At 38.8% G+C, this 14,176-nt stretch overlaps 1 protein-coding gene across 2 annotated transcripts in view; it reads right to left on the bottom strand.

Annotated features, from left to right (window-relative positions):
* Window positions 1-14,176, bottom strand: part of LOC131463676 (apoptosis-inducing factor 3) — a 19,255-nt gene extending 5,079 nt beyond the window's left edge. The window contains exons 1-16 of one of the 2 annotated variants that reach the window (XM_058635546.1): window positions 13,800-14,176; window positions 9,441-9,659; window positions 6,612-6,825; window positions 6,084-6,193; window positions 5,586-5,695; window positions 5,051-5,095; window positions 4,866-4,962; window positions 4,664-4,776; window positions 3,256-3,342; window positions 2,684-2,775; window positions 2,455-2,585; window positions 1,467-1,582; window positions 1,119-1,190; window positions 669-732; window positions 523-599; window positions 308-425 (exon numbers count right to left, since the gene is read on the bottom strand). In XM_058635546.1, the coding sequence (XP_058491529.1) occupies window positions 308-425; window positions 523-599; window positions 669-732; window positions 1,119-1,190; window positions 1,467-1,582; window positions 2,455-2,585; window positions 2,684-2,775; window positions 3,256-3,342; window positions 4,664-4,776; window positions 4,866-4,962; window positions 5,051-5,095; window positions 5,586-5,695; window positions 6,084-6,193; window positions 6,612-6,825; window positions 9,441-9,471 (1,477 nt within the window). In that variant the 5' untranslated portion in view covers window positions 9,472-9,659; window positions 13,800-14,176. The remainder of the gene's footprint in view (window positions 1-307; window positions 426-522; window positions 600-668; window positions 733-1,118; window positions 1,191-1,466; window positions 1,583-2,454; window positions 2,586-2,683; window positions 2,776-3,255; window positions 3,343-4,663; window positions 4,777-4,865; window positions 4,963-5,050; window positions 5,096-5,585; window positions 5,696-6,083; window positions 6,194-6,611; window positions 6,826-9,440; window positions 9,660-13,799) is intronic. The other variant, XM_058635547.1, reaches the window with a different exon arrangement.

The raw sequence follows: 14,176 nt of genomic DNA, 5'->3' as shown, positions 1-14,176 counted from the left end.
ACGGAAAAACCCACATTTTTTAAAGCCTTAATATGTGACCTATAAACACACACCCCCAGGATATCCATGTAAGGAGTTGTGTATCATTCCCACGGCAAATTACCATGGGTGCTGCCATGTGAGCACTAAGGCTTAATCAGCATTGTGTGAACTTATTTGACCAAGATTTGAATCTAATGGGTGTTTGTTAGCATTTAAAAGTTACATACTACAGCTCTAAGTGTCCTTTTGTTGGCGAAATAGACAGAACCACAACAACTAAAGCTTTAGATAAAGATTTGACAGGTTCCCACTGTAACACACTTACCGTGTACATGAGCCATTTGCCAGTGGGGGATGTTCACCTTCTTGTTGTTGCGCGGCGGGAAAGGAAACACCACCACGTCTCCTCCAGCAAAGACTCCGTCAACATTTGTCTGCATCGTCTGGGAGAGGGTTCAGTGGAAAATGAGTCACAAAAAAAAGAACAAAAGCACTTGCCGTGTGCAGCTTTTGTTTGTGCAGAACAGTTTTGCAGAATACTTTGTTGACGGTGATGAAGCCCTTGGAGTCCATGTGGAGGCCACTCTGTTTCAGGAAGCCTGTTGCAGGGACACTTCCTGCATGAGAGAAGACATGTTAAAGAAAATCAGGTAAAACATACAAATTCAAATCATGTTTGACATCACCTGCACCGATGACGCACACGTCGGCCCGTAGGACTTTCCCACTATTGAGTACCACCTCTTTCAGCTGTGTAAGAGGAAACACAAAGCACTGTTACTACGAGCAAAAACATACGAGGCCGCAGTGACCTTTTCAGGGAATTTAAACGTCCAGTGTTTTTTTTTTTATTAGCAGAAATTGAATGTTACCAATTTAGCAAGCAAGTTAACTTTATTTATACAGCGCATGGTCTTCAGCTGCCTTTTAAAAGAGAATTTTCTTAAAATCTGTAGTCTCACCATTAGATGTCACTAATTCTTACAAATGGGACCTTGAAGGTAGGAGCTTATTTTCAAACGCCTTTATTTAGTTGAATGTGTTTTCAAACATGACTCATCTTCTCCATAAATTAAACAGGAGGGGATTTTGCTTCAGAGAATCACGTCATGCTGTGTCTCTCACTTTCTGAATACCTGTCCATGATGGCCGATCATCTCTGACACCTCGTTCAACATGTAGAACTTCACCCCGTTTGCTTCAAACAGCTACAAAGACAAAGAGAAGTCACAGGAAAAGACACATGAAAGCAGCAAAAAAGAAGGAAGTCACGCCTGAATTTCCATGTGTCTGCATGATCAGTCACTGCTAATGAGACGATTTACACTCCCCTATGTGGCAGTATTGACCACAAAGTCATGACTTGAATTTTAACTAGTGGTTTTTTTTAAACTCTCTCTCACTCTCATAGGGAAAATGCTGATGATCCTATTGATGAGGTACTTCGTGTTCTGAAAGCTTAATTTCCCTGGAGTGCTTCCTACCTTCATTATGGCTTTCCCCACTTTCTCCCCGAGAGCTTTTTTGAAGGGGACCGACTCGATCCCGATGACAGAGACTGAGTGGGCCTTGTCAGTTAGAGCTGCAGCCACCTCCATACCTGCCAAAACACCAGAAAACAAACAAACAAACAAACTGGAGATCAGTCATTACCAGAAACACACAGGACGGGAGATAATAACAAATAAAGTTATGACTGGTATATCAACCGTAGCTCTCAGAAATTACTGGTTTACCTATTCAAAAATAATATTAGGTGTTAGAAAAATTAGAAAAATGGCAGTTAAATAGTCAAAACCAAGTTTTAAATATGCACAAGTTTCCTATACAAACAACACATTTGAAAGCAAAGATTATAGGGACCAGGTAAATGAAGAATATGAAAAATAAGTGGAAAAGCCAGAATCAGAGTGGTTTCATGAAAATGACAATAATGATGGCTTGAATTTTAGTGAAAAAATAAAATACTTAACATTTTAAATGTCATGAAATGAAAGATTACATTTTTAGAGAGCTCACTTGTTTCCAATTCAACTCAATTTCCATATTTATATGATACATTTTTCAGTCGGTGCCAACAATTATGCACAATTTCACACAAATTAATTAGTAACACAGTTACAAGTGTTGTATATGTTCCCTTTTTTAAACATAATGGGAGTGGAGCAGGTTTAAGGTAAATTCTAAGTAAAAATTATACTTAAATATAGGGCTCAAATTTCATCAATAAACAGCGATAAAAGACTATGGACCAACTTTCAGTATTGTTGTTGTGTTGTTGAGCTGGATATTATGGTTTAAATATGATTTTATGATTTATTAAATATAAACATTGTACCACCTCATGTGCAGGAAGACGACAGGTGCTTTTCTTCTTTTATTTTCAGTAGTTATTACCTGACGAATGTATGTAATTGTATTTGTACCATGTTTTGAGTGATATGAAAAAGAAAAAGTGTCTCTTTTTCTCACCAACAAATGATGTTCCCACAATCACAGCGTTCTTGATGTTGGCCAGCCTGGCTATGCTGTTAGCGTCCTCAGGCGTCCGCAGATGAAACACGTTGCTGACGTCTTTGCCCTTGAAGCTCATTGGTCTGGGTCTTTCAAGCAGGAAAAAGAAGTTTAAGTGTAAGTTTGCACATTTATATATATATATTTACAGCGGCGTATTATACAAAAACTAAAAGGGTTTGCTTACTTGCTTCCTGTAGCAATGAAAAGTTTCCTGTACTCCATCCTGAGGCCGTCTTCAAATGTCACAGATCGCGTTTTCACATCTATTGCCACGGCCTGGAATAAACTGGTTAGTCAGGTTTTTGTTTAAATTAAAATGACAATTTTTTTTTAGAATAAAACAACAGATTCTTCTAGTTAAAATGTCAAGTATTTAGTGTGACTGACACTTACACTTGAACAATACCACAAACCGTGGAACCCTTATTAATGTTATTGGTAAAAAACTGTGTTTGTTCTAATATTTCATGTCGAAAAATATCAGCTGTGAAAAAGATCTATTACATGAGGTTTATTCAAGACATGCCTGAGCATTACATACTCAATGTTGTATAATTTGAACTCATTGACACGATGATGATCATAAGACCAACCTTCAGTTACATCACTCAAATCCAAACGACAACAAAGCTGGTGGTGCCTTAAGGACTTTTGCACAGTACTATAACTGTCATTAATCTTGAAATGTCTCATTACGCTATAAGCACTTTTTACCTGTCCCTGCATCATTAACCATTATCTTTACCATCTTTTTACCTCTTTCTCTGTGAGCAGTTCAATGTCATGGTCCTGCAGAAACTCCATGGAGCGCAGTCTCAGCTGCTCTGCTGTGGTGTCTAGGGACTAAGTATAAGCCAGTTAGTGCCGAAGTACATCAGTGAGAAATAAAACAAAAAGCCCTCAATCCAAAAATGACCTTTCCAAAGACAAGCACTTTCCTGCTCAATTTAAGAGCACACACACGGACAATTAGACATTTAATTGCTGCATTTCCTTGAACATCTTGCTGAGGAAGAAATCTCCAGACTAAAGATTGACTGGATCTTGTGTTCCCTTTGTTTTTGTCAGCTATTCCCTGCTCTGTTTGTGGTCCAACAAAAACATTGTGCCGAGGCTTATTTTAAAAGTTGTGTCCTTCAGAGTCCAACAATAATCTGCATACTTAATCTGATACTTAACAACTGTCATTTGACAGGTATCAGCCAATTATCTAAGAACATGATGTCAAATGAACTCAAAGCTGTTTCAAATCAGATTATTTTGGATGCACAAAAGTCTGTTTACCTACTTTCTTCAAAGCTACTATAAGCTGCTACTGTGTTTATTCCCTATGGAGCTCTTGTTTTAGCACGACTGACCCAAGCTGCACTTGTGCAGTCTTTGGTCTTTCACGTAACTTCCATGGCAAAGTGAGTTATGCCTCTACTTTTAAACGCACAGCATGTAACCTCTCAAAGGACTTAGTTTTATGATGTAGGGGAAACAGCGTGGGATCATTCTAACAGTTGTCTCGTTTGGTTCCGAGTACATTTGCACTTTATGGAGAGAGCTTTGTTGGCAGACTGCGCAGGGAAATAGTTGTGAGCCATTAGTGACAAATACACACAATAAAATGAAAAATCAAACCACAACACACTGGATAACCAGTAGTGTAGTATATTTTATAGAAAACACATGACTAAAAATACTAATTTATATGGATTTGAAGCAGAATTTAATTTTGGGCCACCCCTTCCACCATCTCGGAGTAGCCGGTGCTTGATTATTATTGATACAAATAACACTCTAAATTGCATTAATTATAGTTGTGTTATATACATGAAACCAGCACCACTTGGTTTTCTTAACATTAGAGGGCAGTAAAATCACAAAAGTGTTTAATGACTTTGGTTTTTAAAACCTAGAACAAACACCACAAAGTGAACAAATCTTCAACTCCAAAATAAAACCAAATAACTTGATTTATAAATCTAGATTTCTTTAATATGTTAAAAAACATTACACACTATTCAAGCAGCCTTAAACATTAAGGCTTATGTAAATGCGATAATCAACAAAATATATAACATTAGTTTTGTCGTTGTTATTTTTTATATTTGCATGCAGCAGTGTTACAAAGTTGTTGTAAAAATGTTCTCTAAGTGGCCGTGGTCTCTGTACAAACCTTACTCAGTTTAGTCCTGTCATATGGAGGATGTCTGTCCATGGTGCACATGACTATACGATCGGTGAAGCCCTCTTGCCTGAGTGTCTCTGCACACACCAGAGCTGCCGGACCTGTGGACACAATCACCAGTTTCACAAAAACAAATACAAACACATCTCTGCTGTGGACGTGAATGAAAGAGAGACAAATAAACAGTGACCTGAGCCAATGAGGATAACATGGCTGAAGCCAGTGCTGGAGTTAATGACTGCCGAACATCGAGACATGGGCTTTGACCTCTTCTGTGACTGAAGAGCCTGGAAATGTTTGGAGAAAAGCTCAGATCTGTCAGGAGGTCCATTTATTTCCCCCTGAATAAATTCTCCACATTCCTTTTCATGTTACCTGCTTGTTTGCGCGGATGATCACCTTGTCCCTTTCAACTCTGACCTGGAGCAAACAGACATGAGCCATGTGTACACTTCTTAAAAGGTGCTTAAGAGCAAGCATGAAAGAGCAGGGAAATGCATTCGGACCATGGTTCTCAAACTGTGGGACGTGTACCACCAGTGGTAGGCGAGATTCCTCTAATGGTAAATTTTGTAAATTGTGCATAGAAAATGAAACAAATAACACAAAAATTATAATAAATTAAAGAAGAATAATTAGAGTCATCTTATCTCTTGCTCCATCTTAATCTAATGTCACTACACCAGTATGTGAAGTATATGTGAGGAAGAGGAGGATGATGAGAGAGCAAATTATCTTATTGTGAATAAATCTGCCTCCTGTGAAAAGTCTGTCGCTGACTTTGCTCGGTCTATTTACACCACCGTATTTTTATGTTACTTCAAGAGCTCAATATTTTCTCAGGTGGTACTTTGCATAAAAAAGTTTGAGAACCACTTCATTAGAAGACATCACAAGTGGAGAGAGTCACCTGGAAGACCGGCAGACTGTCCAGTCCTGGAAAGTCCTCAAGGTCTCCTGTCGCAATGTTGAAACACGCACCGTGCCACGGACAGCGCACGTGTCCCTTTGACAACACACCTGGAAGGAGAGCAAATAACTGTATGAATGTCACATACAAATGGTCACAGTCTTCCTGTTTGAAAAGTGAAACCTTAGGAAGTTGCAATTAGCCACCAGGGGGCGACTCTATGAATGGAAGTCAATGTGACAATGAGCCTTCTTCTCACTTGATTTATAACATCAGTCAATATTATTGTGAGAAATGAATAGCCTCAGTCACAATATTGAAGGTTTTCTTCAATAAATCATTTTTGTAAATGATATTCCCATTTATAGAAGAAAATAGATGATGAAGCACAACACGTGAGTGAACACCACAGTGATTGACAGCTGTGACAGAGATACAGTGAGAGAGAGTGTATTAAATATATGAACAATATTAAAGCCATGAGAAGATACCACTGACCTTTGACCAGGGGGGCTCCATAGTGTGGACACTTGTGGCCCATGGCTGAGAACTCGCCGTGTTCTTTGATCAACAGAGCTCGGCCACTTCCCAAGTCAACCTCGCGCATCCTGTCAGACACACAAACAAAGACGTGTGTGCTCCTTTGTTGCCGAGTTTGGATTCAAAATCTCAAAGAAAAACAAATTTCACACACATTTGACAGAAAAAACACTAACTGGACAGGGACAGTATGGTTACATCCATCTCACAAATAATTCATTTATTACAATTAACAGGCTGGAAATTCCATTGTAAGTAAGATGGTGTAACATAACCATAATATTACTTCCCTATAACAAATTATCACAATACTGTTGCCACACTACTAGTGTGTTATTACTTCAACAAACACTCACATATTCTTCAGGATCCTTGATTAATTTGACATTAACTTCACTCTAATGTGGGAGTCACATTCATTTTTATTTTCAGTTTCTTCTGCGTGGAAGAACGTGTGAGAATGTGCGATGAAATAAACATTCTTACTGTCCATTTTCCAGGTCTTTAACGTGACAGACTGAGGCCTCCACGTAGTCCCGCGGTTTGTGGTAGGGGGGAAGTGGGGTGGAGTCGTCATCAGAGCCATGTCCCAGTGCTCCGTTAAGTCTGCAGTCCGCAAAGGGACTCGCTTTACCGTTCGGTGACAGCCCGTCCACCTCTTTTTCTTTATCCAGGAGAGAGAGTTCCACTTTGACGTCAACTGCATGACACACAATCATGTAAATTTGAAACTGAAGTCATATTAGTTGATGCTGTGTTGACGCTCTCAAATAGAAATCTGTAATGTTTGCTTCAAACAGTGTTGTAACATATCTGTACTTTGTTATTTATTTTTCTAGCAACTTTTACTTTTACTCCACTACATTTCCCTCATCTATCTTCATTACTCGTTACGACCAAATAAAATCAGAAGATGAAGAGCTGATAAATGATCTGTATTTACTGTGTATATGGCACTTTTCTTAAGAAAAGACATTACCATTCACCCATTCATTCACTCACACATTCATACTTTCATACCCATACACACGCTGCCTACACCGTGGACAGGAGCGACGTGGGATTAAGTGTCTTGCCCAAGGACACATCGATATACAGACTAGTGAAGCCGGGATTTTAACCGACAACCTTCCATTTCAAAGATGACTCACTCTACCACTGAGCTTCCATCGCTCAATTGTAACTCACTTCTTTAAAACTTTTACTTCTAAAACTTAAGTACATTAAATGTAAATGTCATATACGTTACTGACTGATTAAACTTCTTCTTCTACTTCTACCAAAGTCATTTTCTGGTAAGATAGTTTTATCCCTTTTAGGTACTTTATACAAGACTGGCTACAAATCAACAATAGATAATCGACCATTCTTATATTCCTGTCCTGTGTTATAACAATGATTTAGACGAGTAATTTGCTGCTCAGGCGAGAGAGAAAGTTTACAGCTTTGGAACAAATTGAATCTGACAGTTCTGTGAAAGCAGGAAGCAGGTGAAGGCAGAACCAGTTAAGACTTGTAACCCTTTTTCCCTTCAACATAAAATCTGATTTTCTAGTATTTTAAACACATCTTGACTGTCTTATAGTATATACACAATAGGGAATGCATTCAATCGTTAATATGAAAGAAAATGTTTTTGCCACAACATTTTAAATGAACAAATTACAAATCTTCCTCTACTCCTTTCTTTACCTCTTAATTGGAAATATGATTTTTACAGCGTAAGAGGCCCTTTAAATGCAGCCATAATTCCCATAAATAGTGAGCTTTCCATAAAAGAATGTGACATAAAAAGAGAAAACCCACCTGAATCACCATGGATCTGTTACATTGCGAGGAGACATTGATGCCATGAGATGCACCACTGTTGTCATTTTTATATTTCTGAACATTAAGAAATAGTTGTGTAACCTATTTTTTTTTCAGTGGCAGTCGGCTTTATCTGTTGGGCTGGAAAAATGTGCTGATCATCCGGTTCTTACACAGTAATCTGGCTGGAATTTTCTCCTGCTGTGCGAGTCTTAATTAAAATCAATGGAAAATCATAGTAGTAAAGCAATTGCAGGAGAAAACAAAGAGAAAGCTTTCCACAGCTGAAGAGAATCTCCTGCCGCCGCTGCTGTAACATCTGTGGCTGAACGCGGCTAAAATCACTTGTTATCTCCTTCTGAGTCAAACATGTAATGTTCTCCCATGTCCAATTAATCATAAATGACAAATATATACAATATGACAATGGAATATTTATTAAATATTTCCTTGTGAGAATGAGGTTCATTCAAACATACATACTGTACATTGCGTTCAGATAAATTCAAGCTCCTGTAACTTTTGAATTTCTGGTATTATCCGTCTCATAGTCTGGTTATACAAACAGTATATACACTAATTTGTCTGTTAGTGCATATTACTGATATATTATCAGTCAAGCAACTGCTCTGTTTGACATATGCTGTGAGTTGTGGGTTCTTTTAACAATGCAAATAAAGCTGTACTGCGACCATCACTACAACTAAAAAAGAAGTCAGGCTGATTAAACAGTATCTACACTCTTGGAGATACAATGACCTGGATGACTGAGAACTAGGGCTGAACATTTAGTCGAAATTTGATGGCCTATACTGCAATTTTCAAATGGCAGGATGCACAGCAGGAGAACAGACAAGATTTATACAGTCTTGATGAATGATTCAGTGTAGAAGAAGCCAGTGATGCAACAATACAGATGCCAGTTGCCATAAAACAACACCAAGTGATTTCCTCAGTTACAACAACACAGCTAGAACAGCTCCTACAAAATCATCTACTTCCTTATGAAACTTATGAAGATTACAATGTTTGCTTTTTTGAAAATGTTATAAGAGAAGATAAATTACATTTCGTGGTCATTTTGGAGGATGAAGTGTCACTGAGGGCTTGTTTTATCGGTTGTCCACTTAAATCAGTGACACTAAATAACAGAAATGCTTCTTTGTGTAGCGACCTACAGTTTAATGGCAACATAAACTACAGTGGGCTTTGTTGCAGGCCTGTTGTATTAGGGTGCACTGACATTGACAAGGGGGCAAGTTTTCTTCTTTGTCGTTAAATACTCTCATATATATATACTTTAACACTTTTGTTTACTACATTATTCCATATGTATATTAAATAACTTTTGACTGGTATTGTATATATAACACACATATTAGAGGCACATAGCATCTCTATAATGTTATGCGATCACATTAAGAGAGCTTTACTGTTGTGTTACAGAACAACTTCACTCCATAAACATGTTGCTGATGAGAGATGAGAAAAAAATGTATTGGTTACCTGGTTTGGGTTTGGAGAAGCATCCTCCCATGGTGGGTCCAGGATTGAGGGACGCCCAGGGAAAGGGAAAGGGAGGGGGAGGGGGGGGCGGTGCAGTGCGGTCAGTTCTTTGGGCTGGGCCGCTTGGTTGGAAGGTAATGGTAACACAAATCTGTGTGTATGGGAACCTGCAGGTCCAATCCGGCCATCACACACGTCAGCTCCTCCACATAATCTGCACTGATGATAGAAAAGGCATTGTCAACACACGCACATACACTGATAAACTCTGATAACAGTGTGACGTCTGATGCTAGGACAAAATTGCTATTTTAACATTATATTACTTGATTTTAAATCATTTGTAGCATTTTTTTTTTTTTTTTTTTACTGTTGTCTCAGATACTTTTATGGTCATGGTTCATGTAATCAGTCGATTAAAAGGTTACTTTTTTTTGATACTAAGAGGAGAAACACTTAAGTGTACACAGACTCCAGAATCCATGTCATGGGGAGACTTAATGAAATAATTTTTTGTGTTCATGCCACATGTTATTGCTTGTAAAAAGGAAGCAATTGTGTTCATTAGGAACGTTTTCACACACATTGTTACCTTTGTTCATGCATATTGCATGGGAAGCCGTTAAATATTAACAGCACTCTAACACCTATTAACTTTCTCGTCACACTGTGCTTTAAAGGGAAGCAGGGGCCCCATGAGTTTCAAAATCGCCCTTGTTTTGTTGCCACGTTGCCCTCACATTTCTGCCAGCTCTGGTATTTTACCCACTCATACGGTTTAGTGTGTTCCTCGGAGATCACTGGCCATGAATCTGAGGCTGACACAGGATGGCAGGTGCAACACTCAACGTGATGCAATCCATCACCAAATTATCCTTTTGAGGTACAACTCGGCGGACTGCTTGATATTCTGAGCACATCTTAATGTCCTTAAACTTCAGGAGGGGGAAAAAAAGTGCAGAGTTTAAAAGAACGCTGCTTAGAAAAGGTTCCAGAGAAGGACAGAGAAATGGAAAAAATCTTCTCTGACTGGACACAAAACTGGAGCTGAAATTAAGTTGCTTTAACTTAAAACTATGTATTTGTTGGTATGTACATTTACATTAATACACATGTTGAGTTACTTGTAGTTAACTTAAAGCTATAGAGTGTAACTTTTCAAGATAAACAACTGTGTGTTACATCCAAACCATTGTCATACGAGTTCACACAATGTCGATTCAGCCGATCAGTGCCTCACAATTCTGTGTTGCTCAGTACAGCTGTGTTTTGATTTTGTGTCTGTGGTGACACAGAGTTATGTGTTATACATTAAAGCTGATGAAGGGAAGGTGGATGTATAACAGTTTGCATGTTAAGTCAGATGGCAGTAAAAAGGTCAAGGGATTATCCCAAGTTCCCTGAAACATGAGTGAGGACATTGAGTGGTCTTTTCTGAAAACTCTGCTGGCTAACCTGAGGCGTGGGCTAAGTCCGGGGTGGAATCGAAACTATCAGTGTTTTGGCAACAGATGTTACACACTGGAGTTTTGAATACATACATTTTTGATGCCTAACCTCTGATCTTTCTGATGCGCTACATTTATTTGACAGCTGTAATTAAGTATTGATTCACGCAGACTAATAGACAAGAAGATAAGATATTCCATTATCTGTCCCACACAGGGAAATTGCAGTGTTACAGCAGCCAAAAACCACAACAAGTTAGAAAATAGAAGAAAACAAAAACAAGGACATTAAAGTATTGAATATGTGCAAGGAAAAACAATATGAAGATAAATGAGCAATGAGCTCAGTATATACAAGTAAACAGTGCCCTCAGGGAAGACAGGAAGTGTACAGGTTAGGAATTAAGAGAATATATGACTTTATACAATATTAACAAGTGTCCTCTAGATATATTTTCCTGTTGATTTACATAAAAATAACAGTTGTCAAAAAAAGTAATGCAATATTTCATCAAAAGAGCTGTGCAGGAATGGAATAAAGTAGCTAACTGTATATAAAGTAGATTTACTTATTATAGTTTTCTGTTGATTGATAATTACGCACTTTGTTTAGAAGCTAAAACTTTCATTTATGACATGGAGCCCAGCTGTGCATGTGCTGAAAGAGATGCAAAATGAAAATTTGACGACTTATAAAGTGGATCACAGAGAGAGAGAAGGAGAAAGAGAGAGCTGCTATCCTGCAGTTCCAGCAATTCCAAGATATTTTGTTCAAAACTAAAGTAGGTTAAGCAGATTTGGCCCTCACAACATATGACGCAGATTCAGCTCCCTCAATGTCCGACCTGTCCCCAAGCAGTGCTAATAATCCTGCTTGTAAAAAAGCTGTCAGTTTCACTCACGTCCCTTCAAATGTACAGTAAAACCTGTTAGTGGAATGTTGAAGGGCAGAATTGGCAAAACACAGCTGCTGGCTGATGGTGAGGAGGCAATACCAGACTCAACCTTCAGCAAAATTTCTTCTACGAGCAGAGACGAGAAGGCATTAGTCTTTAGGTTTCATAAAATGCATAGAGCAAAATACCCCCAATAAACATCAGCAGTAGAGGAACAGATGCAGTAAACAATACATGTGTTAAAAAAAGAAGCTAATTTAAAGTTTGTAACTTTTGTTGTTGTTGTGTTTATTCTGACTCTATTTGGTGTTCATCAGTCAGTAGCTGGTGTGTGTGTGTGTGTGTGTGTGCGCACGATGTTTTGTGCTGAGAAACGCAATGAACTTGTCCAAGTTACAGCTGTGGGCAGCCATGTCACCGTTCTGAACAAAAGTAAGAAACATCCGTTTTCCGGTCAACTCACTCTTATTGGTTACTGCAGGGTTGTGCTCACGCCCCCAATCGCTGTTGAAGTGGTAAATATCAAACATGTTTAATACTTACAATTTGGAATAGGGCCATAACTGGGCCGAAATCTAGCCAATTATTCTCTAGTGTGGGCCCGACTTTGGTGAGAAAAATTGATCATGTAAAGTCTTTTGACAATAACTTAACCACCTCCTGAAACACAGGTCATTTCAGAGATGATGGACCTGTAGCAGCACCTGATTTACGTAAAAAAACTGCTGCCTTAGTAGCTCATTCACCCACTTACAATTCAAACTCGACACCTGTTTTATTCAAACACTTGCTCGGTGGGTATGTTAACTTGTAGTTAAAGATTAGAACTCACTGATCCTTTTTGCTGATAAGAGCTCACAACTCTTAATATCTGACCACACCTCTCTCTCACTCCCCCTCACTCACTCACACTTTGCTCATTCCACCTGGTTTGTGAAATACAAGATAAGCTCTGCAGGGAATCCAAGAGTTGTAAACCAAGTGTTGAGCAAAAGTGCCCTCTTAGGCCATTAGTGGTTAATTATTTTGCATACTGTTGACATATCAAAGCTTGAAATGTAATGGACAAGTAGGAGATACTGTTTTAATCTGTTATTTTTGGTCGTTCCAAGTCATGTGCGAAGTTGCCACACTGACCACCAGAAAGTGCCTTGAGATGCCAAGACATTTTTGAATCACCACTATTTGCGCCATTGCATACGTGTTTCGCACTATAAAAGAAAATAAGAGTGGATTAAAGCTCTCACAATCCTGGTTAAACCTAAGCTCCGGCGTGTGTGACACAACCGTTCTCAGTGAGCAAGTTAATTCACATCATTCCTGACAATAAGTGTAAGAAAAGTTTTTAAAATGTGTTTTCTTCTAATGACAACAGCTCCAAACAGTGTCTAAGATGTGTGTGTATTATTAGGCATTTATGTTTTTATGCTGTGTATTTGAATGATCAGCAGTGTAGATAAGTTTATTATGAATTTTGGAAAGAAAGATACATTCAATAGAGAAGTATAGAAAATAAATATAGTACCATTTTACAGTATTTGACTGTTGTATTTGTTTGTGAAGGTACAGCTGGTAAACAATGTCAACACAGACTTGTATCAGGTCAGTTTGTTGCTGCTTTGAGCGATAACCTCTCCATGATGTCATGGAAAACCAGAACTGTGGTTTAGAGAGGGGTGTACACCCCAACAGAGCATACAACACTTCTGCCTTCAGACATTTAAAAAATGCTCAGTGTTTTCAAAGAGTCACGGGTGCACTTTGTAACTTTGTCAGCTCGGTTGTGTGGTGTAGCAGAAGATGTATATATATACACATATTTATATATATTACATTAAATATCGTGTTTTCAATTAATACACTGCACCACAGAATATGGGACAGACACCAGGACAGTCCTGTTATCAGAGACAACTTTCATGCACTCATGTTAAGTCAGGATCACAAGAAAATGGTCTATTAAAAAGTAATAATTAAAAAATAAATACCTGACTAATAGGAATTAATAGGCTTACCAGTTAACATGGAGGAGATGCACTGAGACACTGTCAAACTCCCTGATGCTCAGTTTCCACTTTGGAGCATGGCAGCATATTAGCACACACACGTCTCCTTAGAGTCCTGTCCCTCTCTGTCCACTGGAGTATTCCTAGTCTGTGTGTCCCTCTGTGCCCTACTCCTCCTCCAGTACACTCTCCTCTTCTGCCTCCTGATGCAGCAGAGGCTCTGTGTGTGCGTGTGTGTGTGTGTGTGTGTGTGCGTGCGTGTGCATGTGTCTCACAGAGCCCCCCCTCCAGCAGCAGACTGAGCAGACCAGTTGTGGGAGTTGCTCTCTTTTCACTGGCCGAGCCTGCAAATGCAGCAGCACGGAGGACCTTTGCCAGTTTCTCAG

This window comes from Solea solea, chromosome 8 (assembly GCF_958295425.1).
Source record: "Solea solea chromosome 8, fSolSol10.1, whole genome shotgun sequence".
Lineage (NCBI taxonomy): Eukaryota > Metazoa > Chordata > Actinopteri > Pleuronectiformes > Soleidae > Solea > Solea solea.
This window is presented reverse-complemented; position numbering and strand designations above follow the sequence as displayed.